General features: G+C 45.0%; 4 protein-coding genes and 1 non-coding gene across 18 annotated transcripts in view; 2 read left to right on the forward strand and 3 right to left on the reverse strand.

The window, feature by feature from the left end:
• Positions 1 to 49: 49 nt before the first annotated feature.
• hdac10 (histone deacetylase 10) lies at positions 50 to 5,724 on the reverse strand. 9 transcript variants are annotated; one of them, XR_015100603.1, is made up of 20 exons: positions 5,498 to 5,724; positions 4,606 to 4,740; positions 4,447 to 4,564; positions 4,147 to 4,244; positions 3,972 to 4,076; positions 3,820 to 3,888; positions 3,630 to 3,756; positions 2,951 to 3,016; positions 2,819 to 2,878; positions 2,432 to 2,521; positions 2,262 to 2,368; positions 2,117 to 2,184; positions 1,774 to 2,002; positions 1,614 to 1,689; positions 1,353 to 1,435; positions 1,210 to 1,266; positions 839 to 1,112; positions 545 to 691; positions 317 to 431; positions 50 to 198 (listed from the first exon to the last, which is right to left on the reverse strand). XR_015100603.1 is itself a non-coding variant. In XM_086108240.1 (19 exons), the coding sequence occupies exons 1-19, from the start codon at positions 5,554 to 5,556 to the stop codon at positions 375 to 377; spliced, it is 2,001 nt and encodes a 666-aa protein (XP_085964366.1). In that variant the 5' UTR covers positions 5,557 to 5,724; the 3' UTR covers positions 50 to 374. The 9 variants fall into 9 exon arrangements, 7 of the variants coding, with proteins under 7 accessions (XP_085964366.1, XP_085964365.1, XP_085964364.1 ...); XR_015100602.1 differs by having other exon boundaries at positions 285 to 431; XM_086108240.1 differs by having other exon boundaries at positions 50 to 431; positions 1,774 to 1,999; positions 4,447 to 4,543.
• Positions 5,725 to 6,032: 308 nt separating this feature from the next.
• Positions 6,033 to 8,021, reverse strand: aplnr2 (apelin receptor 2). Its single transcript, XM_086109158.1, has one exon. It carries the CDS (start codon positions 7,753 to 7,755, stop codon positions 6,490 to 6,492), a length of 1,266 nt encoding a protein of 421 aa, XP_085965284.1. The 5' UTR covers positions 7,756 to 8,021; the 3' UTR covers positions 6,033 to 6,489.
• A 2,100-nt stretch (positions 8,022 to 10,121) lies between these two features.
• pus7 (pseudouridine synthase 7) lies at positions 10,122 to 18,554 on the reverse strand. 3 transcript variants are annotated; one of them, XM_086109983.1, is made up of 18 exons: positions 18,174 to 18,223; positions 17,973 to 18,102; positions 16,898 to 17,191; positions 16,732 to 16,816; positions 15,984 to 16,112; positions 15,760 to 15,901; positions 14,477 to 14,494; positions 14,164 to 14,275; positions 13,584 to 13,661; positions 13,370 to 13,498; positions 12,184 to 12,309; positions 12,047 to 12,108; positions 11,796 to 11,956; positions 11,595 to 11,721; positions 11,414 to 11,515; positions 11,121 to 11,250; positions 10,725 to 10,816; positions 10,122 to 10,586 (listed from the first exon to the last, which is right to left on the reverse strand). In XM_086109983.1, exons 3-18 carry the CDS (start codon positions 17,179 to 17,181, stop codon positions 10,450 to 10,452), a joined length of 1,914 nt encoding a protein of 637 aa, XP_085966109.1. In that variant the 5' UTR covers positions 17,182 to 17,191; positions 17,973 to 18,102; positions 18,174 to 18,223; the 3' UTR covers positions 10,122 to 10,449. The 3 variants fall into 3 exon arrangements, with proteins under 3 accessions (XP_085966109.1, XP_085966108.1, XP_085966110.1); XM_086109982.1 differs by having other exon boundaries at positions 17,973 to 18,554; XM_086109984.1 differs by lacking the exon at positions 14,477 to 14,494 and having other exon boundaries at positions 17,973 to 18,550.
• A 2,556-nt stretch (positions 18,555 to 21,110) lies between these two features.
• trnat-agu (transfer RNA threonine (anticodon AGU)) lies at positions 21,111 to 21,184 on the forward strand. The gene has a single exon. It is a non-coding gene; the product is annotated as a tRNA-Thr (tRNA).
• A 943-nt stretch (positions 21,185 to 22,127) lies between these two features.
• Positions 22,128 to 23,820, forward strand: part of srpk2 (SRSF protein kinase 2) — a 42,332-nt gene continuing 40,639 nt past the window's right edge. For 3 of the 4 annotated variants that reach the window (XM_086109400.1, XM_086109403.1, XM_086109401.1), the window contains exons 1-2: positions 22,128 to 22,214; positions 22,435 to 22,501. In XM_086109400.1, the coding sequence (XP_085965526.1) occupies positions 22,199 to 22,214; positions 22,435 to 22,501 (83 nt within the window). In that variant the 5' untranslated portion in view covers positions 22,128 to 22,198. Of the gene's footprint in view, positions 22,215 to 22,427; positions 22,502 to 23,820 lie in introns of those variants that run through there. The other variant, XM_086109399.1, reaches the window with a different exon arrangement.

Below are 23,820 nucleotides of genomic sequence, written 5' to 3' on the forward strand. Positions count from 1 at the left end.
TCACACAAACACGGTGACATCCTTTCCTCCAGTTAAATACATGATGGAATGAATGTGAATGATTTTAATCTTGTGTAAAAAGAGTTGACTCAAAAATAAAATGCATTCCATTTTCATAGGAGCATCGGTGTGAATATGTCCAGGGTTACTCCGCATCTCACTCGGTCAGCTGAGATTGGCTCCAGCTCACCCACAACCCTATCGAGGACAAGCACTATTTATCAAAAAATGTAAACAAAATAAAATAAAATAGATGGATGGAATATGAATAACACTAGCAGTACGGTGGAGCCTGTGGTTAGCATGTCTGCCTCACAGTTCTGAAGCAGCACGTTTGAGTCCGGGGCTTTGGCCTTCTTGTGTGGCGTTTGAAATTAAATGGAAGGAATACAGAATGCAGCTTCAGTTGTCCTCGCCCCCACTTTCTTGGACTGTTTTGATGAGGGGAAAAAAAGGACAGAGTGAAAGGCTTGACACACATTAAATAAAATAAAAATTAAGTAAACAACGGCATCTTCTTTTTGCATTCACCTGAAGTCCTCACCAGCATCCAGTGGGCCTGAAGGCCAACTCTCAAGCGCTCCAGTGCCTCAACATCTTCATCTACTGGAGCAGGGAGTTGCCCCAGAGAAGGTGCAGGACTCCCTGAGAGGGAGGACGCCGTTGACTTGACAAAAGCTTTATCATCCTCCTAAAATGGAGCCCACGATTTGGTTCATTTTCACGGTGCCGCATGGACATTGATCACAAGGTAAACAACAACAACAACATCCAGAGGGGGCCTTAATACAAAGCATTGTAGCGACTATTGAATCGTGACCATCCTAATTCTCCTCACCTGCACCAGCACAAGCACGCGACCCCGAGCCAGGCCCTGCAACAGTCCAGTCAGCTGCCGCCACGCGCCATCGCCGGGGCCGCCCGCGCCGGGAATTCGCGCCAGCAGCACCAGGTCGGGGTCGTACTCGTAGGCGAGAGGCAGGAGGAGGCCCAAGGTGGCGTGCGCCAACCCCGACGTGTCCCCGCAGCCGTTCTTCAGACGAATGGATACGTTATGTTGGCGCCTGGGCTCCTCTGCCGCCTCCTTGCTGATGTGCACTCCAAGTGTTGTCCTGAAAGAGCGACGCGCAGCGATCACGATCGATGACTTGACAGTTGCACCCTCGGTTCATCGCTGGGGATGCAAGACAAAGTAGGGATGATATTCACCCATCTTCTGGCAGGTGATTCAGGACTCCAATGCCTCCTAAACATACAACCAAAACGCTACACACACAAAAAAAAAGGGTGTGTGGGGCTGGACTTGGCTTGCTTGCTAATGCTAATCCAGTTGCAGTTAGATCCACTTTTACCGTTGTTTGAGAGCCGTTGTATGCGTGATGACTGTCTCCAGTGCCACGGAGACGTCACGGACCAAGGCCAAGCTGTTGCGGATCTGGTCAGGGGAAATGCAATGTCAATATTTTGGATGGAACGAAAAGCAGCGGGGGCTCAAGTGATCGCTTTAGCCACACATTTGGGTGCCAAGAAATGTCAACGGTTTTAGAGTATTTTGATGTCCCTGAAGCCGAAAACGTCTCCTAAAACGTAAGCAGCTCATGTTTGAAGTGTACCTCATTCTTCAACAGTTTCCCGACAAGTGCAGTGTGACTGGATAACGTAGAGACCGCATCGCTGTCAAAATCCTCCCTTATTGGAGGGAGAGGGAAAGACAATCAATGGAACTTAAGTAGTCCACTTTGGTTGTCGGCTTGAAACAAAAGAGGATCGCACTTTGCCGAGGGCGAGTCGGCATGAGGCGACAAGCTGAAGCGTTTGCATCCGTCAGGACAAGTCACGTGCTCCGGAATCACCACCGCTGTGCGTACGGAAGGCGCGGCGTATTTCTGAGGCTCGGGCCATGTTACGGCGTCAGCTGCTTCTCCTCTTTGAAGCTTTTCTTCTCTTTCTTTTTCTTCTAGCCTACAGCGCTTCGTGCTGACTTCGGAGGGGGCTGCTTCTGCTGGAGTCATGTACAAAAACAAAAGTTGGGAAAATACAGTAAGTGGATGTTGAGCAGGTAAGTGCTGATACGAAAACATAATTTTCAACGGGCTACTCGTCAGTCCAGTCGTACTTGCATGCCTGAGACAGGACCAATACTTCCGATGAGCTGCGCGTACACACTGAATGGACTCCAGCGCGCTGAAAGACAAACGGTTCCATTCTGAAAGTCGGGCCGTCAAGGACAAACTCACACTGGCGACGCGGCGCGGCCGAACCTCTTACAGGAGCCTTGGAGTTTGGCGGGCCGGGGCGGCGGATCGCCGAGTAGAGTTTGAACCGCGACACACACGGACTGACTGAGCGAAGTCAAGTTGTATCCGCCCTGGGAAAACGTTGGAATGCTATCACAAGGTTCAAATCCTCACGAGAGGTTGTGCGGTCCGACCTCCAGCACGGCACACAATTTTCCCTCGGCGAGATTCATCAGCAGGTGGGTAAGGTGGGCAAAGATGTCGGGGGTGGCACACATTTCACCCTGGAAAATATCATCGCTCCATTAAGGGATAGAGGAAGGCTACCGGCGTGGTCAACTGGAAGTGGATGTGATCACACCTCTCCACTGTTATAAATCAAAATGGCTACACTACTGACTTTTTTGGGTGGTTTTAACTACTTCTGCCACTAGGGGCACTGCACTGTACGGCAATGCAATTTTGGGTGCTTTTAACTACTTCCACCACGAGGGGCACTGCACTGCATTGTAATACAATCACTGGGGGGCAGAATACTACAAATGGCCCAAAATAAGAGCACGGTGGTGTGTATCAAGTACCTCTGGGTCCCCAATGGCAGAGTCAAAGCCTGCACACACCAGCACCAACTCCGGGCAAAACTGTGACAAATTCGCGAGAGTTCAGTCAACGAAAGCTGAGCGTCTGTTTACATTCATGTAACTTCGTCTCACCTCGTAGGCGACCGGCAGAAGGACGTGACAGAAGACAGCAAGGTAGTCGCTGTTCTGCATGCCGATCTGGAAATGGGAAAGAAAACGAAAAGAAGTGGTGCAAAGGGAATGGAAGGAGGTTCCCTGGGTCTGGCAAAGTTAGCAGACCTACGAAAAAATTAGTTCTGGGACATTTTGAAGCAGCAAAAAAAAAAATTACCGGTATGCTTGTTTTATATATATCGCAATATTTTATATTACTGTAAGGCAAAGTAGAGAGAAATTCCCTACCTGGCAAAGTTTTATACTTTACTATACTATATTGTATATAGCTATGCCAAACTGGAGAGTAAATGGAAAGAGGTTCCAATTCACGGGAAAAGTTAGTACACATTAAAAAAAAATACTATTTTTAAAAAAAAGTATGAAGTTAAATTATTCTACAACGTACACATCAAAGTTGTTTAGAATGTTGCAATATCATATTTACCGCCAACACAGACTGTTGAAAAATAAACGGCGTGGGGTTCCGCAGGGCGAGCAGTTGTCAAGTCTATTGCAATGCTCTGTGCTTCAGCGTTGTGAATATGAAAATATAGTTTTTGTTGTTTTGGGGGGGAAAAAAAAAAAAGAGTTTGTACACAGTCCTGTATATGTACAACAATGAGTGGTAAGTGCAAGACCTTATCCTGTCACTGACCTTGTTCCAGGGTACGTTTATATTGAAGCCAGCACCTTTGTCCTTGCCAACACTGTCATAGTCTGATTCTCTGAGTTCAGGCCAGAATTTCTGATGCTCATAGCGGTGCCAAGAGAAATAAAGCACGCTGTGGAAGGACAGCAATGAGAAATTCTTATCAAATCTCAAGAAATACAGTCAATGTGCGCACCTTGGATCATCCTCAAATGCATACTGCACCCCTTGACCGTGATGGATGTCCCAGTCAACTACCAGCACCCTGAAAAGAGGAGTACGTTTAGGTATATATTAAAAATAAATAAATCCCCAAGGATGTACAGTATTGGTGTGCATCCGTGTTACCTTTGAACTCCATATTTTTGCTGGGCATATTTGGCTGCTATGGCCACATTGTTGAACACACAGAAACCACTGGCGGCTCTGCGCATGCTGTGGTGCCCCGGCGGTCTATTCAGAATAAACGACAGGGCAATATCGGTCAAATGAAACGGAGCGAGATGGAGCTCAAAGTTCTTACCTGACCAGAGCCATGCCATTTCTCACCCTCCCGGTCATCACGCCGTCGACCAGTTGCAGTGCGGCTCCCACTGCCACCGTGGCGCAATGATAGCTGTTCTGTAGCACAAAGTGGATGCAACCCGTAAAGGTCGTGGACAACTGTAAATGGCCGAAGAGTGACTTGGAACTACATCGAACCAATGATTGTTTTCACGGCTTTCCATAAATGGCAGAAAAACGCATTGTGACCGTGACCCGATGTCTCGATTTCGCTAGATTGCAAAATTAACGAATGTTGAAAAAAAAAATTACCACTAACTGGATGGAAGTAGACTGCTCCATACTGCAACGTGAACTCCCTCAGGTCGTCCAGAGACATGTACGGGGTCTTCTTCACTGCTTCCAGGTACTCCTCGCTAGAGCAACATTTTCTAATACTTCAGGAGGCATGAAGAGCAATGAGCGGTTCAGGACTCACCAGTGAATCAGGAGAATCTCGTCGTCTGTGGCCTGCCGGACAGGTACGGAGGCACATCGAGCAGCCAGACCGCTCCTGACCAATGCTTCATAACACGCCGTTAGACGCTCGGGCCTCTCGATTTCACAATCTGGACTGGAAGCAGAGGTTTGGATTTTTATTATATATTTTTATGCTGCTGTTAACACAGCCGAGCATACAGTTTAGCTATTTTGATCACACTGAACAGATAGCACCTACTGGAAGAGAGGGACTATCAAACTGTATGAATCGCGGTCTCAGGGGCAAAGGTCTCGACATTCTGCTCTCCCGAGAGCAGGAGGGATGATCCAGAATTGATTGTTTTGAATCCAGCATAGTTTTTGGAATTGCTATTTGTTGTATTAGATACAAGTTCCGTGTCTTGGAATTTCATTAGGATGGAAGATAGCCTACAAAAATTACAAACAAATCTAAACAAAACAAACACAAAAAAAAAAAAACGGGGAGGAGGAATTCCATTCTGGATACGTTCTTTAAACGCAACACCAGACAATGATGCTTCTGCACAACATATACATTTAACATTTTATCACAACAAATACATTATCTTCTATTGAGTAAAAAAATACAGTATAATAATAGCCGATTTAAAAAAGTTTCATGAAGAGGCACCCAACTGACTCAGGCGAGCGGCACCAACAACCTCCGTTAACCACTCACAAACTTTTTCGACTGTAGTGGCAGCAACAATGCAACAAACAAATAAATAAACAAACAAACAAACTACACAGGTCATTGCTGCAATTGTATCGTAAAGACAAACGCAAACTAAATACCTTACGGTGCTGGACTGTTGTGTCCAGTTGGAAATACCGACTGGGGGGTTCGCCAAATGTAATCTCGCACTTACTCTAACCACAGCAGTTTGTAGCGAGTCATTTCCTCATCGTAAACCAAAGCTGTACTCATCTTGAATCTTGTGTTCTGGGTGTCTCCTGGCGAGAAAACTGAAGACTACAGAAAGAGAAATGAAGGCTCACAGCGCCTCCCTTGAAACACCGTAAAACAGGAAAGCGCTCTGTTTCCAGCCCTGGAGCAAACATTGGCAGTGTCCAAATTCGCGGGCTGCATCCTCCGAAGGACGCATGGTCGTTCTGTGACGTCACTTCCTGTGCGACTCGACCGCACATCGTTTCTAGATTCTAGAAAGACAAGATGGGTTCCTTCGACGATTTTACAGGCTACTTCTCATGTAGCCTTCATGGACCGCATAAAGAATTCGGAGATTCTATCTCTCTATATATAAATCAAATAGGTACAAACTCGTGAATATAATATTGTACATGTAAATTATACAAATGTAAATTTCAGAAAAAACAAAAAAATAAAAAGGCACCTGTAAGTTTGCTCTATTTTATTTTCCATACAAAAACAATATTGTGCTAATGTTGAAAATCACATTTACAGGATAATTAAAATATTCAAAGTAATTTTTTTGTTGTGAAACTTCATATCTTGTTTGCAAATTGTTCATAATCGTGCATAAGCGACCTTTATCCCGGATTTGGCGGGATTTCTCACACTTATGGATTAATCACTGCCCCATGGTCAAGATGGCTCGATAACAGTATTGATGTTCCTAAGACAAAAATGTAGCAGAGTGGTGAAGAGCAAAACAGGAATTTTTCAGTCGAATACATTTCTTGCTGTTTTCGCTCTCATTCTACCTTACATCCATCCCTCTTCTCTGTCCCTCCAACTCCTAGACCAGAGCCTAGACTAGACTCTGGTCAAGGTTCGTTCCTTATAATACGCCGATAAAAGAACTGGGTGAAGGTTTGCCCAAAACTTGAACGTTGGTGCCGGTCCATTCCATTCTGTTCAGGTCTTGCCCGGGTCCGCTCACCCCTCAGTGACAATGTCCGCTTCTTGCATCTTGTTTGCCGTTTCCTCACGTGTTCTCGCCGGGCCGTCTGAGCTCCCCTCCTCCTTCTGCGCCTCCCTTCTTTTCACTTCCTTTCCCCTCCACGCTCCAAACGGCAGCAGGAGCGTCCGCCCACATCTCTTCCGGAAGCACGGGTCGCAAGCGGCGTAGAGCAGCGGGTTGAGGCAGGAGTTGAGATAGGCCACGCAGGTGACGTATGGGTGGGCCGCCAGCAGCATCTGATCCAAGGTGCAAGAGTATGTCAGAAACCCGAACTCAAGGAGAAGGGACAGAGTCTTGTTGACGTGCAAAGGCAGCCAGCACAGGAAGAAGGCCAACACTAGAGTCAAAATGACTCTGAGGAGCCTGCGCTGGCGGCGGCGGTCGGGTCGAGGACCGCGACTGAAGTGTCTGCTGAGGAGGCGGGCCAGGGAACAGTAGCACACCAGCAAGACCACGAGGGGCAACAGGAAGCCGAGCAGCGTTGATTTGAGGCTCAGGACGGCAGCCCACCACATCTGGGCACGCTCTCTCTCATCCTCATCTGGCTCGTCTCCGATCAGCATGGAGTAGTCCATCTGGCACACGAGAGAACCCGACTCATCCGGCCAGTCGGACTCCTGCACGGAGCGCAGAAGCAAGCCGGGAAGCGCCAGCACCCCCGCCAGCAGCCACAACCCCGCCAGTGGCCACGGGGCACGGGTGGCCGGGCGGCGGCGAAGGCATCCGGTCAGGACCCAGTAGCGCTCCACACTGAGCACGCTCAGGCTGAAGATGCTGGCGTACATGTTGAGGGCGGTGAGGAAGCTGCTGAGCTGGCACAGCAGTTGTCCGAAAGGCCAGTGGTACCCCAGGGCTGTGTACGCCGCCCACAGGGGAAGGGTGACCAGGAAGCAGAGGTCTGCTAATGCTAAGCTAGCTATCAGAGAGTCCGTCAGGGAGCGGCACGGGCGCGGCGGCCCTGGAGATGAAGAGCGCGAGCTCTTGGATGCATCGTCACACTCCTTCTGGTCGGTTCGACAACACGGCCTCCGAAATCCCGCGGGATGACTCCTCCTCCCGTCGGCTCGGTCCACGTAAACCCACAACACCAGAGCGTTGCCCAGGCAACCCAGCACAAAGGCCAGCAGGTAGACAGAGGGGATGATGGAGAAGGAGGGAGACCAGTCTGTGTAGTCGCATTGGAAGAAAGGAGAGGGCGAGGGGGATGTCAGGGGGTCTGCGTCTGACATGTTGGACTTCATGTTTGTCCTTCGTGGCTCAGCTCAGCTGATCCAAGTACGCTGAAAAAAAAAAAAAAAAAAAAAAGTTGAATGAACTCCAAATTGCTCGGCAACAAAATATCTAAAGTTTTGCTACGATGAAAATTGGCCTTTCTGCATTTTCAACAAAGAAGAGTTTACAGAACTAATTGTCCCCTATATTTTCAACCAACTTACATACAGAAGGAAAAACAACTTAGCAAAAACGTTTTGGGGTCAACAACTTGGTTGCGTTGTTGTGCTAACTAACACCGTTGCCATAAATGTCAATACGTAAGATCTTAAAGTTGTTCCAACTCAGTGGTTTTAACCCCCCCCCCCCCACACCCCCAAAATACAAGTTGTGTTTTTCTACAGTCCATTCGAGACTTTAGCTCATCAGCCACGTCATTTTTTTTTTTTTTACTAACCGTTGAAGATGAAGAAAAACAGCACACGACGCTGCTACCATCACGCTTTGCTGTAGTACCCTAATGGGCAAAAAGTTTAGTTCAAGTTCAAAAAGTTCAGCTTTTGGTTTCATTGGCCCGCAGCATATTTTCCCACGTGTCTGGGAAATGTTGTTCTCTTTTTAACTCCCCTTTTGAAAAACAAACAAATAAATAAACTGACTCTTTGTTTTGTAGGTCACATTCACTGCGGGGGGGGGGGGGGGGGGACGTCTTCAATGATTCATATTAGACCACTTTTTTTAATACCACAAAACCTGGCATCCGAACTGGGGTGTGTAGACTTTTTATTTCCACTGTCGGAAAGTGTGATGATAACCATAGAGTAGGAAACCGAACTTAGTCAGACATACATGGCTCCTCAGCGCAGTAGGAGCAATTCAAGTTATGATCAACACATTTCACGACGCAGACGCTAACAAACTTAGCATGAAGCAGAAGGTGAAATGTGAATCAATCGTGCCCCCATGCACCAACGTCCTCAAAGGGTGAGCAGGTGCACTTAAATCTTACTTACCCGCAGACACCCCTTCAGGTTGAACCGAAATCCGTTGCAGCCTCTCTCGTGTTCAGTAGTTGCTTTCCTTCTGACGCTTGCATGGTGAAGATGGCGTGCGTCCATCTTTTAAACAAGCTGACCCCCTCCCCTCCTCTCCCCACAAATATCCACATCGATCCATCCCTCTTCTCACTCGTTCCCACGGCAGACCACACCGGTGGAGTTACGAGACAAGCAAACAGCACCCCCCCCCCACCCCCCTCCTGCAACTCAAGCACACTCACACCTCCCAGGAGACACAATAGGATCCACCATAGTCTGCTCGCGCGGGCAAACACAGATGCAAAAGGCTGATTCAACACATCCAAATGCACACCTATGCAAATGTGAGACAAACACTTCTAGTCAACACGCAATCAAAATAGCACAAAAGGCCCCCTGAGACTCCCGACAGTATCATTCAGAGCAAATGGTTAAAGTGTCAAAACAAAGCTAAAGTCATTGAAAATATACAGTTTTATGTTTTCATGATATATATTGATTTTCACGCTGACCTGGAAGGACAAATAACAAAGTCATTATATTGTTGTGTATTGTGGTGTTTTGTTTGTTTGTTTGTTTTTTTTGTCGGACTGCACTTGTTCCGAAATCTTTCCTTTTATAAGTGGTCAAATTTTAACTTGAAAAGCATTTGGATATTCAAAAAATATTACAGTTATCTCATTTCCCCCTAGAAAGGCCTTTTTGAAAAGTATTTTTAATTTTGACATTAAAAAAAAAATCTCTTGAAGAAAATAAACATTTCCACGATTTCCCCTCATTATCAACCTTTTCCTTGTCAAACAGAAACTTCATTTTAATGCATTAAAAAAGTAGAACATTTCCACTAAACATGTGTATGCATGTGATTTTCCCCTTTTATGTTTTTTTTTTAAATTAAAATTGAAATTAAACATTTCGTGTGTAAATTAGAGCCAGCCTTAATGGAAATTTAAATTTTTGACAAAGTTGTAGTTATGGAAACATTCCATTGCATAAAGAAGAAAAAATGAGTTAAGTCGTAATATTGAATTACAAGAATGAACTTAATACACACAAAAAATTTGTGATTTTATGGAAAAATAAATTCTAAGGATGAAGCATGAGGGGGGGGGGGTGATACAAGAATAAACTCATACATCATGAGGATTTTTTTAAACAATTATTAACGGTTTTGTTGAGTGTCACATTTTCCCAGAATTTCACCTTTTTTTCCAGTGTACTTCTTAGTATGAGGAGTGCGGTACATTTTGCCCTCTAGAAACATGAGCAAAGCCTTGAAGACCATTTTTAGAGAATGAAGTCAATATGTCCCCCCTCCCCTTCCCCAAAAAATAAAAAATAAAAAACAACAGTCCGACTCGGCTTCTCAATGATTTTAATCTATCCTCTCTGCCAGAGTCGCTCATACATTCAGTCAAATATTATAAAAAAACAAAATAGAAAAAGGAAGAAAATTCTCAAATGTCCGCACAAGCGGATACACAAGCCATCTCTGCACTGAGGTGATTTAAAGAAAGCTAAAACATCTAAAATAACACAGTTATTGATTGGTGCTTTTCGATGGTTAAAAGAGAGAAAAAAAACGACAACAACAAAATAATGCCAGTCAGATTCACATCACAGGAAGATGCCAAATAATTGGCTTGGGCAGGAGTACCTAATCATGAGGCCGGCGGCGTCCCGGTGTTAGTTGAACCAGGTGGTGTTGAGCTGCGTCTGTTTCTTGATGCTGGTGTCCAACTTGAGCACTTCCCGGATGGCCATGGTGGCGTACGTCGAGGGCGGCAGAGAGAACTCCAGCCGAAGCGCGCGGTATTTCCCTTCTGTTCAGAGGTGCGGGGGGGGGGGGGGGGGGGGGCAGAAGACAAAACCAAAAACCTTAAAAATCAATACTTACCCATATGTCAATTCCAGATACCGTACAAAGCTGTTTACGTCAACGTTTCTTTTTGAGTCCTGACCTTTGTTGAACACCGGCGCTGGCTTCTTCTCAATTTTCTCAAAGTCGGTGTGGACCAGAGAGATCTTGGGGTCGTCGTACTGGATCACCTCCCTAACACAGAAATGACACCGAGTGCACAGAGTTTTTAAGCGCTCGAGTTAGGCGATTCCTAACTAGGAAAAAAAAAAATAATAATCCAATTTCACAAAGACTACTTATGGTACTTCAAATAATGCACTAGTCATTATTTATAGTAATAATAATGTCAAAAATCTGTGACATTTCTGTGGTGTGCTGTGAGATTTTTTTTTTTTTTTTTTTTTATGATTAGAGGTTGGGAAACACTGCTCCAGTCAACCTCTGACTTTTTTTTTTCTTTTCATTCGAGGCAGGAATGGATCAAAGCGGCACCCACCAACTGACATCGCTGGGCCTGATGAGGACGCGTCTGTAGGCTCCGGCCAGCGAGTAGTCCTTAATTTTGTGTCGCATGTTGTCGATGTCCAGCCCGTCGGCGCTCAGCATCTCTCTGTAACCTTTACCCACTGGCGTACACAAAACAAATTTTTAACATTCACTCCGTAAAACATATTTTCACACTTTATACATTCAATTCCGGGCCTTTTTTTTTTTGGTCCCATCTTTTTCAAGACGTGCCGTTTAAAAAAAACGGGTCTGAAAATGGGTCAAAACGTTTTGCGGCCTTACCGTGGTGGGAGGGGTAGATGACGTCGAAGCCAGGAAGCGGCATGACAATGTCATGTATGGAGTGGCTCTTTGCCTCCTCTTCTGACAGGATGTGCGCTTTGGCTTGAGAGACACAATCCCGTCGATTCTCGTCAAAGGTCGGAATGATCACAGTGGGCGATCCAAGGAGACGGATACTAACTTCCTCGGAGCACCAGGTCGCCCTCCACGGCTGTAAGCCCGAAAGCGTCGATCCGCCGGCTCACCATAGTGTTCCACACCACGCTTTGGTAGCTGTGGATGTACATCAGGCGATTGTTTCGGGGGATCTGCACAAAAAAAAAATTTTTTTTTTAAAAAGCACACGGGACGGGCTCAACATGAAGAAGTTACAATCACTAACCAGTCCAAAGGCAGTGACGATGTTGTTTTTGCCGTGCTGGGACAAGCCCCGAAGCAGCTGGCCCTCCACGCAGCGCTTATTGGGTAGCTTCTTCAGGGCCGCCTCGGGGTCCTGAGTCCTGGCCCACTCCTCCCTGCAGCGCACCAAGAATTCTTTCTCAGCTGCAAGGGAGGGGGGAGACGTATGACGGAAACCATTAGCGGGACCACAAAAAAAATGCCATTACGGGCGGATTAGGAACGCGTTAGTACCTCCGGGACGAGGCTTGAGAATTAAATCCACCACTTGCTTCCAGTCATTCTTCAGGATGGCCCTGTCATGACAAAAGAAGAAACGTTTATTAGCACAGCGTGAGCGAAGGTGCCGCCGACGTGTGGGACGACGCTACCTGCCCACTTGCTGGGTGGGCACCGCCGTGGTGCCGAAGCGCTGCATGCCGTAATAGTTGATAAAGCCGGTCTGCTTGAGGGACGTCATGGCCTGATGGACCTGGGCGCCGGTTCCTGAGATGTTCCTGGGGTGAAAATAGTCACTCTTTCGATGCCACACATTAAAAAAAAAAACAAAAAACAAAAAACAAAAAAACCCAGAAGCTTCCTTTTGAATGACAGGCCATTTCATGACAGACCAATATTGTGATTCATGACCATTTAATACCAAATGAGGGATTAGATTCTCTTCTTTCATCACACACAAAAAATGTTTGTTTCTCATGTACCTTATTCCATTGTTAAGTAATCGGCAGTAAAACACTTTGGATGGGAAAAAAAACCCCTCAGAAAACATGCTTTATGGGAAAAGATATATTGAGCACACAGCAGCGATTCTGATCATAATCGATTTTGATCTTGTGATGCCTCAAATGTGAACCGCATTTACAATGAATTACAAGCGTAGGAAATGTACATTTGACAGATTTTAAAAACTATTTGCACTCGATTTAGTCGTGGTAGTAGTAAAATTTAGTAGTGTGTGCGTATGTGTGTGTGTTGCAGTCGATTTAGCGTGATAAACACTTGGATTAATCAAAAGATGCTTGGAACGGTCGCATTTCCAAGAGTGCACCACGTTTAGGAGTTGAAAAATTTGTTCTGACACAGTGAGCTCATCCAAGAGAGGTCCAATGCTGCCATCTGCTGGCGTAATTATTATGATTTTGTTTTTCAACTAGCCAAGACTGCTTCACCGAGTTTGATTAAAAATATATAGAGTTGGCAGCAACCGGCATCCTCGTGAGGATTGCCATTGAAAGCATTTCACTTCAACGGTGCTCAAAAAGTTGAGTGACAATAAAGTGGTCCAACTCAAAATTAGGTGTCACTTGCCTAAATATGCATTACAAATTTTCTTAAATTAATTTCATCACTAAAAACACAAATCCAGACTACAATTTCTTGTGCCTCTGCTTTCAAAAGATATGGGATGAACACATCTGTTCCACAAGGGGGGGGGGGGGGGGGGTTGCAAAAATCCAGAAATATACAGGAACTGGAATACGTAACAGGCATTGATGGCGAATTAACGTAGTCAAGGACTCATAAATACGCCAAACGAAAGTCCAACGTTTCACATACCTGATGACCACTGTAAAGTGGTTCCCCTGCAGCTCCCCCAGCTTGAGCGGGTGATTCTTATAGGAGAAATTTCCCAACTTGAGGTTCATCAGGCACTTGTTGAGGTGAGCCAACCTCTCTGCGGTGATCCTTACACACAGACAGAACGTTACCCCCCCGGCGTGAGCGACGCATCCGGCAGCCGCGTCGGCCCTGGCGCCCGTTCCACACTCACTTGAGGACAGCGATTTCTTGCACCGTGATGGCCCTCTTGTCCTTTGTGCCCATATAGGAAAACATGTTGGGTCTGAGCCTGACAAACACACCAAAACATCACACAGAGGGAATTAAGTGGAGCTTCAGATGACCCAAAAAATAAATAAAAAATACCCACTAAATGCCACAAAGTGCCAGGTAACAAATGTTTCCAAAGTGCTTTGACAGGACAGAAAAAGCATACATAAGGAAAAAAATGGATTGAATCGTTTTTGTTGCCATCAATTAATTATCTGCTCCACACTTCAGCCCATTTCTCAGTCATTCGGTGGAACTTGATGGAAATTTGAATATTCACTTTGCGAGTTGATTTATCAGAAGATTTAAAAATCTAGAAAAATTACAGGTTAGGCGTCACACTGGGTCCTCGTCAAAAAACAAAAAAAAATTAGTCGAGAGCCCTGAGTTCATTATATGAGGAAATAGATTTGTCGTTGGGGTGTTTTCATTTGGTCACCAACAACAACAAACGCCCCGTCTCACCGTGCTTGGTGGAGGTAATGCAAGATATTATTGGAGAACTTCAACACCACTCTTACCTGAGGAACTTTGACAGCACATTGATGGCGTCCATGGTGTCCTTGTTCTCCTTGTACAGCACAAAGTGGCAGAAGCTGCCGCGGTTTTTGGGCCAGAAGTGTTTCCTGGGTGCTTTTAAAAAGACATAGGAGAGAGAGAGAGAGAAAAAAAACAAACACCCACACATAAAGAAATGCGGAAGATCCTATCTGAGACGTTCACCGTGACCGAACAACGTCGACTTCTGCCATGAACTGTTTAACGAGAAGGGCAAAAGCTGCTTTGATACGCGAGCGTCTCCTAAGCTTCCTTGTGTGGAGAGGAACTTCTTACCTGCAGATGTCTTCACCTCTATCCCAAGAAGAGCAAAATATAGACAATACAAGAGCGTTACTTAGCATAAGACGTTTGCGAGCGAGGGAGGGGCTGAGCCGCATGCACAGACAAACCCGCGACTGGACTGCGCTTCGTATGGACTGGAAAAGGATCGGGGCGGGCATTCACAGTGAGCGATGTGTCGCGAGCTGGATCAGACGCTCAATGGGAGGGTGGGGCGGGGGGGGGGGGGGGACTGGGGGTCGGCATCCTGAGAAGACTCATGCAAGTGCTTGTCGGCTGGATTTACACCGCAGGGGGTCAAGCGACAATTCAGATTGATTTGTTCTCGAGTGGCATCATTGGCATGTACATCACGGCAGTGCAAAAATAACTAAATAAACAAACAAACAAACAAACAAACGCATTGATTTGAATTATCTTCAGATCGGAATCAGAATCAAGTCTATTAATAGACCAATTGAATAAGATTTGATTTTGCAATTGTCACACGACAACGTGCACACGTGAGGTGTTTATTATTTTTGACTGCTTCGGTGACCACATCCTGTTCTACTGTAGCATCTGCGACTTTGAGGTGTAAGGCTTTAAAAGGAGGGGAGTGTCCTGGTAAGTGACATGGGTGACAGCTAATTAGCGCGTCGAGCTAACTGGCCAACCCATTTAATTATCCTACGATTTCTTTCCAACAAAGCAACTGTATTTGAATGGTAAAAGAAAGTATAAGGTATGCCAAGTGGAAAAAGCTAACATCGATACATTCCTTAGTGTTGTTGAGGGTAAACGTGCTCTTCTGGTTACACATTGCACTTCATCTTTCCTTGTTAAAGTGTGAAACGATCCTCAGTTCAGGAGATTCTTTGTCTTTGTCTTTTACCGGCTCTTTTGTCCTAGCTCCCCGCTATCGCGCCAAAACTCAGCCCAACGAAGCGTCTAGGGTAGAGATTTTGCTTTGATCTTTTTTGGTTGTTGTTAGTCAATTAATCATTGTAGCCATTACTTGAGATGCACATGGAAACGGACAGCTAAAAAAGATCAATTCCAGGCATTAAAATCGGGATCGGACACTTTGACCTGCGGTGTAATCCAGTTTTATCGTCATGCACATGCCATTTCATTTCTTAACAAATGTTGGCAAATGTATATTGTACATTGAAACCATGAAAGTCAAACAATCTAGAAAGTCAGATTTCTAGTATCTCCAATGGGAAGGATTGCTTTGAAATGCAAACTATATGGTTGTGTTGGACCTTCATTTGTGATTTGATGTCTCCACTCACCAGCCAGAGCCTTCTTTCCAGCAGCGTGGTAGGCCACGATGAACTTGCGGCCATCTTTCTCCTCCGTCTTTGTCTCCAGGCCGGGGAATTGAGTTTTGATGGCTTTGTGTACCAGTGTCCGCTTATCCTTCGACTCATCCCCCTATAAAATACATAAAAAGGGTTTTTTTTTTTTTAAAACCCGGGGCTAACCCGGCATAAGGATCCAGCCGGCGTAGAGTCACCTCGATGGAGACGAAGCTCTCTTTGTTCTTGAACAGTTGCAGCTCCTCGAGCTGCTTCTTCTGCTCCTCGGTCAACACGCTGCTATCGGTCGTTGGGTTTTCTTCTGCTGGTGCTGATGATGCTGCTTCCTGATTTGATGAACACACACGCACACACACATTGTTGTGTAAAAAAATAAAATCAATAATAAATACTGTAGTCCCGAACACATTGGATAAACAAAAAGTGCCAGGATAAAGATGTTAAAGGAGACGCATTCTGCAAAATGGAATTTTGAAACGGCATGGACACTAATAGCTGCGTCGCTGGAGCGCCATTGAGTGGGAAATTCAACAACCAAGTAAATATAACTCCCCAGTTCTGAAAATGCGTCTGCGAGCGAGCTATCCTGAATATTGCAAATTGTACTGTTACAATATGGCAAAGTTACATAACAACCCCCCCCCCCCCCCCAACTTCCTCGCCCCAGGACTTGACATTGATGCTAGCCGGAGAGCTAGCATCATTTCCAGGCAGACTTTATTATCATGCCAGAGCCAAAAGGTAATAAAAGCTGGAGTGAGAGTCACTATATTTGTCGCTAGTTTGATTTTTGAAACTATAGTTGCTAGAAGACTCTGAAAAGCCACTTAATTCACTTTCGCCCGAAACCCCCGGCCGTCAGGGGAATAAGCAAAGCCATACTCTACAAATCCACTCGACTTCAATCATTTCAACCAGAGGGTGACATGTGGATGTTTTGCTTACCTGAACCTCTTCAGGAATGGAGAAGTCATCTAAGTGCACTATCTTTCCTTCTTTGCTGATTTCATGGACCACAAAATCGGAGTATCTGAGTAAAAAGGATGACAAATCAAGAGCTGTGCGAGAAAGGCGACGATGGAAGCAAAGGGTGTGACTTTCGAGGACAAACCTTTCCTTGAGGATTCCAGAGAAGCCCTCGTGATCGCTGACATATTTGCAGATGCCCACATCCAGCTCGATGAGGCCGTGCTTCATCATGTCGGCAAACGACTCGCCGCTGCCATCTTGCTCTTCTTCCTCACCATCGCTCATCGCTGCTCGAGGAGCTCCATTCTCATTTTCCTCCTCAACTCTGGCTCTTTTGGTCATAGCCGCTTCAACTTCCACATCCCCCGGGCAGCCTCTCTTCTCTCCAGGGTGGACTGGAGCTGGCGCAGGCTTGGATTCGTCCATCGTAAGCAAGCTGGGACACAGAATGGAAGTTAGTTTTTAAAGGGGGGGATTGTGACAGCTCAAATAACATCCATCTTTTGTCATCACTGGGGTGGCAAAAATAAGATTTGAAACTTTCCATGAGACTCAAATAGAAATTAGAAGGTTGAAGGTTGGCTGTTAACTGGACAAAAATATATTTTAGCCCAAACACAAAAACAAACTCAGGGCTATGCTTTCACTTGGAGGAAGGGCGAAGCAGTTGGGCACAGCTTGCTCATGAGAGGATCAGAGCTAGGCCGCCGAGCGAGGCGAAAGAGGTTGTTTAATGCGCACTCACTGGCGAGATACAAACCACTGTTCCACACAACTCATTGGAAAGATTCAGCCCTGCTGTTACGCATACTGTTGTCAGCAAAATCAAGAGAGGTGAGCTGACGTAGAAAGTCATTGTAGTTGCAATGCTCAGACTCTTGCCCTTGGTCGTCATGGTAACGAAAGCTGGACTCCCCATTGGCTGAGTTGTATTTGGGGTATCATGAGGGCTTGCTCAAGACAGGCATTTCAGCACGACAAGAATTAGTGTGTGCAAAGTGTTCTATAACTCTCGATCAATGGAGGATTTACACAGATACTACAAATCCTGGTATCTGTTATGTATATTGATAACAAAAAATGTTCAGGTTTACTTTGAGTCAATGGACAGAGATGACATAACATTTGTTGTTTGTCTAACACCTAATGATGTTGGACAAATTGTATCATATCTTAAGACAAATATGTGCATTTTCTAAAACAAGCTTCCCACTTACCTTTTAAGACGTGTTAGGTGTAAATGTCAGATGAGTAGCTTAGCATCCGTGAAGTTCAGCACAAGGTCCCCAAACACGGCTCGAATGGAGTACCAAACGCTTTGGTACTTGTTAGCAACGTTTTTCGTGGCTAAGAATAAAGATCAACAGTGAATTAAGAGAATTAAAATCGCTTTATCCCTATACGCTTGTTCGAACTACCTGACTGTGGACACAGGACAGCATCAAGCGAGCAATTCTACAACAGAACACGTGTGTGTAAACGTGCGCATGAGCGTATTTACTTCCGGGTTTTACGACAAACCCCGCCCACCACAAAAAAATACTCCTTTAGAGAGCTAAAAAAGGCGAGATCAAAGCCGCGACGTCTACGTTACGCTCACGTGACGCAAAAATGTGTTTCTATGACTAAGATATTTGAGTAATTGGTGCAAAATCAACTAGATTACGTTGATCGTGAGCTCGAGTATCCGATTCACGAGCTATGAGGCTACACAGTACTTGTCTTTAAAGCAGTAGAATGTGCATCGACGGGTGAGTGAAGATATTAGCGACAGAGGCGACTTGTTTACGGCTTACCGTTATTTTGTCTCCCTTGAAAGAATATTTAACGTTTTTCCAACACATTTTAAGTGCTGGAATAATTACAATTTAAAATATTACCAAACATGGGCAGAACGCAGTAGAGTCAACCTAAAGAAAGCGACCATACTATTGTCAAAAAAAAAAAAGCCCGCAGACGTTAAGAAGTACTTCGGCCCAAAGTTTACATCTTGGGTGGGGTCGGGAGTTGTACACTCAACCCAAATCAACTAAACTCACTTTCAAACAACCTTCGCTGTATACAAAGTATTTTACATGGAGCAAAAATAATTCATACGACAACCAACAATAAAACAATAAATGAATAGCAAAGTCAGTAGAAAGCACAAAAACAGTTAAAAATCAAGTCTCATGCTGAGTCAAAAGCCAAAGAATAAAAATGAGTTTTGAGGCCAGTTTTAAAGATGGACAGCGAGGAGGCTTGCTGAATGTTGAGTGGGAGGGAACCAGTGAAGGGATGCCAGAGTAGGAGTTATCTGCTCTCTTACGAGTACCAATCAAGAGGCGAGCAGCAGTGTTCTGGAACAACTGGAGACGCTTAATGGAGGACTGGCTGACTCCAAAGTAAATTGCATTACAGTAATCCAGTGTGATGAAGGCATGAATTACTGTTCTAAAGTGCTCATGAGAAAGGAGAGGGTTTACTTTCACCAGTAGCCCAAGATAAAACAACGCCACCAACTTGACGGTCCAATTTAAATTCACTGAGCAGTTTAAGACCCAAGTTTGAGACTGATGATTTAAGACATACAGGTAGGTGTCAAACTCAGGTCCTGGAGGGCCGCTGCCCTGCATGTTTTCCAAGTCTCCCTGTTGCAACACACCTGATTCAAATGAACAGGTTCAATGTCAGGCTTCCGCAGAGCTTGCTGATGATCTGATCATTTGAATCAGGTGTGTTGCAACAGGGAGACTTGGAAAACATGCCGGACAGCGGCCCTCCAGGACCTGAGTTTGACACCTATGATTTAAGATAAATAGCCAGGGGGCCCAAGTCTACTGGATGGGATGTACAAAGGCCACTGGGACCAAACACCATCACTTCTGTCATCTGCCATCCGAGTCTTGAGTTCCTCCAGGCAGAATAAAAGTGGCCTCAATGAGAAAGTGTTTTGGGACATAAATCAGAAAGTCATCCACAAGGAAATACCATGTTTCCTGAAGATGGAACCCAATGGGAGCAGATACCGTGAGAACAGCAGAGGCCCCAGAATTTAGCCCTGTGGAACACCACACAACAGTGGGGCAGTTTGTGACTCAGAGCAGCCAAGGCCAATTAATACAACAGGTTCTGTCAGCTAAATGGGATCTAAACCACTCAAGGGCGCTATCGCTAATGCCCACCAAGTGCTGCAAACGAGCCAACAGCATACTCTGATGCACTGTATCAAATGCTGCTGTTAAATCCAATAAAACCAGACCCAGTTAGTTTCCAGTGTCATTTGCCAGGAGGACGTCATTAGAGACGCGTAACAGGACTGACTGTGCTATGCATCATCTTGAAACCTGACTGGAAGACCTCCAAAACGTAATGTTCAACCAAGAACAATTTTAACTGCATGTGCACCACTTTTTCAAGAAATGTTTACAATGAAAGGCAGCTTGGAAATGGGTCTAAAATTTCACAGTACATCTTGATCAAGGCTGGGTTTCTTGAGCAAGGGTTGCACTACATGTTTCATGTTTAAACTGATGGGGAACCATACCACAAGAGAGACTGCTGCTCATGGCCAAGACCGATGTACCAATACTCGGAAGAACCTCCTTAATGAAATGTGGAGGAACAGAGTCACAAGGGGAGCCAGATGGTCTAGTCTCGCAAACCACATCCTCTAAAAACGTCAAGAACAAAGCTTCAAAAGAATTTAACACAGCTGAACACGGAACATGGACAGAGGTGTCAAATGTGATACTCAAAACAAGAGTCCTAGCTGTAGAAACCTTATCAATGAAAAACTGAAGCAATCTGTTATACATTTCGGGGTGAACATTCTGACCAAGTAGGCTGAGGGGGTTTGAGTACAGAATCCATACTTTTGAATAGTACACGTGGGTTTTGACAGTTAGCCTGAATTGGGTTCGATCATTAAGATAAGAAAACCTTTATTAGTCTCGCAATGGAGAAATTCCCAATTTACAGCAGCAAAGTTATGAAAGGAAGAAGTAGAAGAACAAAATATAGCTGCTGTAAAGGCAGCCACTCTCACGGCGCCATCTTGAAGTCAAAATAACAAAAATAACACAACACATAAAACACAGACATTCATTATATTTTGGCCTCTTTAACTGTGATCTTTTTGTTCCACCAGCAGTCTTTACAGATTTGATAAGAGACCTGCAACTTCGTTCGGCTTTACGACACTCCTGCTTCGCCATGCGAGTTCTGTCGTACTCGCACTTATCAATGGCATAGTCGATAACGTTTCATATTGCAAAATACAGGTGAAAATCATTCGCGTTAAACAGCCTCCACGTGCTTAGTCAGTTTGGTAGTTATAAAAAGATATAAATTGATTTGTGGGCAGTCAGTGCACCGGCGCCGTGGCTTAGTTGGTTAAAGCGCCTGTCTAGTAAACAGGAGATCCTGGGTTCGAATCCCAGCGGTGCCTTTTTTTTCTTGGTTTTTTTCCTCCTTAGATGAGCAAGTCTGTGCTGAGTTTGGGAAGTGTCTTTATCGAGAATGCAAACTAAATTGAGTATCCGATCAGGAAAAGTAATGGAGGAACGTTAATGGAAAGTACAGTGGCCATTAGAGACCAAATGGTATTTTGAGAACGTACTCTTGTAAAATTTCTAAATTAATGCAATCTCAGTTGTTTTGAAAGTGTGGGTATGTGCCACAGCTTATTTTTTTCCAAAGCTTGTAGTATGCACAGCGCTGCAAAAGTCTACAACCGCCACAGAGTAGTTTGGGAATCACTGCTGACGTTCAAATGCTCTAAAGTCATTGCAGTAATCCCTGTGATCTGTGGTAGGAAACGAGCCATACTGCAAATAAAGTGAAAATGCACCAACAGTTTGGTATAATGCTAAACTAATTGTCCAACATTAACCTTACAAATAATGGCAAACGAATGATTCGATGTTAAATGCATGTGGCAAAGAAATTTGTAATACCAGTTGTTGTTTTTTTCCACAAAATGAGTTTTGATTTTGACTTTTGAGGTCTCCACAATAAATCTCAAAATTACATGACGGTGCTGTTGGAGACATTTCTGACCTTGAACAAGCCCTGATGTGAACGTGCATTTTGCGCTCTTAGCCAAGAGTCGCAAATGTTCGCTGCTCAGTTCAATAGGGGCTTTCGTGAATTTTTGAGCATTGACCTGAAATCGTGTGGGTCTTTCAATGCTGAAACAGCAAATACAATGGTGGACCTTTGTACTGTACTTCATATGTTCCCTTATTAAGGCGAGTTGTGTTAATTCAACATTCTGTTTGCGGTTCAAGCATCCTGAAATTCCACAATCGTCCCCGAATCAGACTGGAATCGAGTTGTTGTTCCACGCAATTCCCATTTTGACCTGCAGAGGGAGCCAAGAAGGGAAAAAGCACAGTGTGGATGTAAGAGTGTGCGTGTCTGTGCTGGCTGCTACTGCCCAGAGAGAAAGAGGAGGAAAACCATGATCTCCAGGAAAGGTGCGTTAATCTCCCCGCAAAGCCTCTCAACTTCAGACTTCACCGCTTCCTCGCTGTTGCGCCTGAATTTTGCACACAATCGAACCGGATGTGGCGCCGTAGATTCATGCCTCGGTTTGACGTGTGTTCTCTCCTCTCCCTTCTCATCCCCTGCTTCCTTTGCACCCTTTCCCCTCGCATTGGGACGTCGCTCATGCCCTGCTCGGTTTCATCCATCTAGTGTTGGTCATGCAGTCCAGGAAGAGGAGGCCGAAGGGGAAGAAGGAGAAGCCGGCTCATCATCGGAGGTAAACGGAGCTGTGTGAGTTTGAGGGGTGTGGGGCAGCGTTTGTCTGTCGCCGTTCGGTGCGTTTGACGTGGGTTCGTCTGTGCACGACACCGCGCGCACCTTTGGATGTTGCAGATAAGTTGCGACTGGGTTGACACACTCTACAGCTGTGCGTCTTGAGCAGAATTTTGAAAGAAGAAAGCTTTTTCCCCAATTACTTGACATGTCAACGTTGGTGTCGGTGCTATGTGTGTGTCCTTCTGGTGTGGAGAATCTTATCAGTGTCTGCAGTGGTTGTGTAAAGTGCATGCAAATTGCAGTGTGTGTGTGCGTGTGCGTGGAGTGAGTAGGGGCCCGCCTTGGCGGGTTGGGTTTGGCGTGACGTCAACCAGTAACACCTACAGGAAGAGATGTGTTTTGGTCATACTCTTGTGATGTCACTGTGTTGGAATCACCCCTAAACCAACAGATTTAAAAGAAAACGTACGACGAGATATTAGTACGAAAACAATCCTCAAGAAAAACCTAAGACTCCACCCGCGTGGGGCTCGATCCGACGACCCTGAGGTTAAGAGCGTCATCCTCTACCGACTGAGCTAGCCAGGCTATACCCGTTAAGCGAACAGCTAACTAAATTCAATTCAGAAAAAAGCCTTTTAGGTTCAAGAGCTGAGTTTTCGATTGATATAAATCATGAAAATAAATGTATTATATTGGAAAAAACAAGTTAGTGTACTGGACATGAATAGTTCTACCTCCTTAGATATTACATTGTAACCATAATCGATCATCAAGATAAATTTCAAAACTAGGATCATTTGTACACGACACTACTGTTGGCTGTCTGCTCTATATTGTCCAATTGATTCTTCAATGCCTTCTGTTGAACTCGTCTTCATGTGTAATTTCTGGATATCACATTTTTTTTATTTTAGACTTTATGTTATTAGTTGCCAAAGTTTGGACGCCCAGCGATTAGTTGGAAAAGTACTAATTGAATGCAAGTCGGCAATTAGCCAAATCTTGATAATAGGCCACTCAGTAATTTGGCCAATTGCTCCGACAAATTCTGAAGCACAGTGATCACACGGAGGAATTCTGTTCGAGTGCATCACAGCAGATCATTTTGGTATTACCTCAAACGCAGTCAAAGTCATTTCTAAAATCTGTTGAGACTCGGTGGGCAATTAGAGCTGAAATGGACAAAATAAAAGGACGTAGTGAGCTATGACAGCATTGAATGGGCACTAAACTGCCTACCGATCGTGATGAAACCACGCTATGTTTGGTCTGCGGTTTCTTATTGCAACTTAATTCCATCTGCCTTTACTGCTTTAA

Source organism: Hippocampus guttulatus, chromosome 4, assembly GCF_054856545.1.
Source record: "Hippocampus guttulatus isolate MCC_2025c chromosome 4, RoL_Hgut_1.0, whole genome shotgun sequence".
In the NCBI taxonomy this organism is placed as follows: Eukaryota; Metazoa; Chordata; class Actinopteri; order Syngnathiformes; family Syngnathidae; genus Hippocampus; species Hippocampus guttulatus.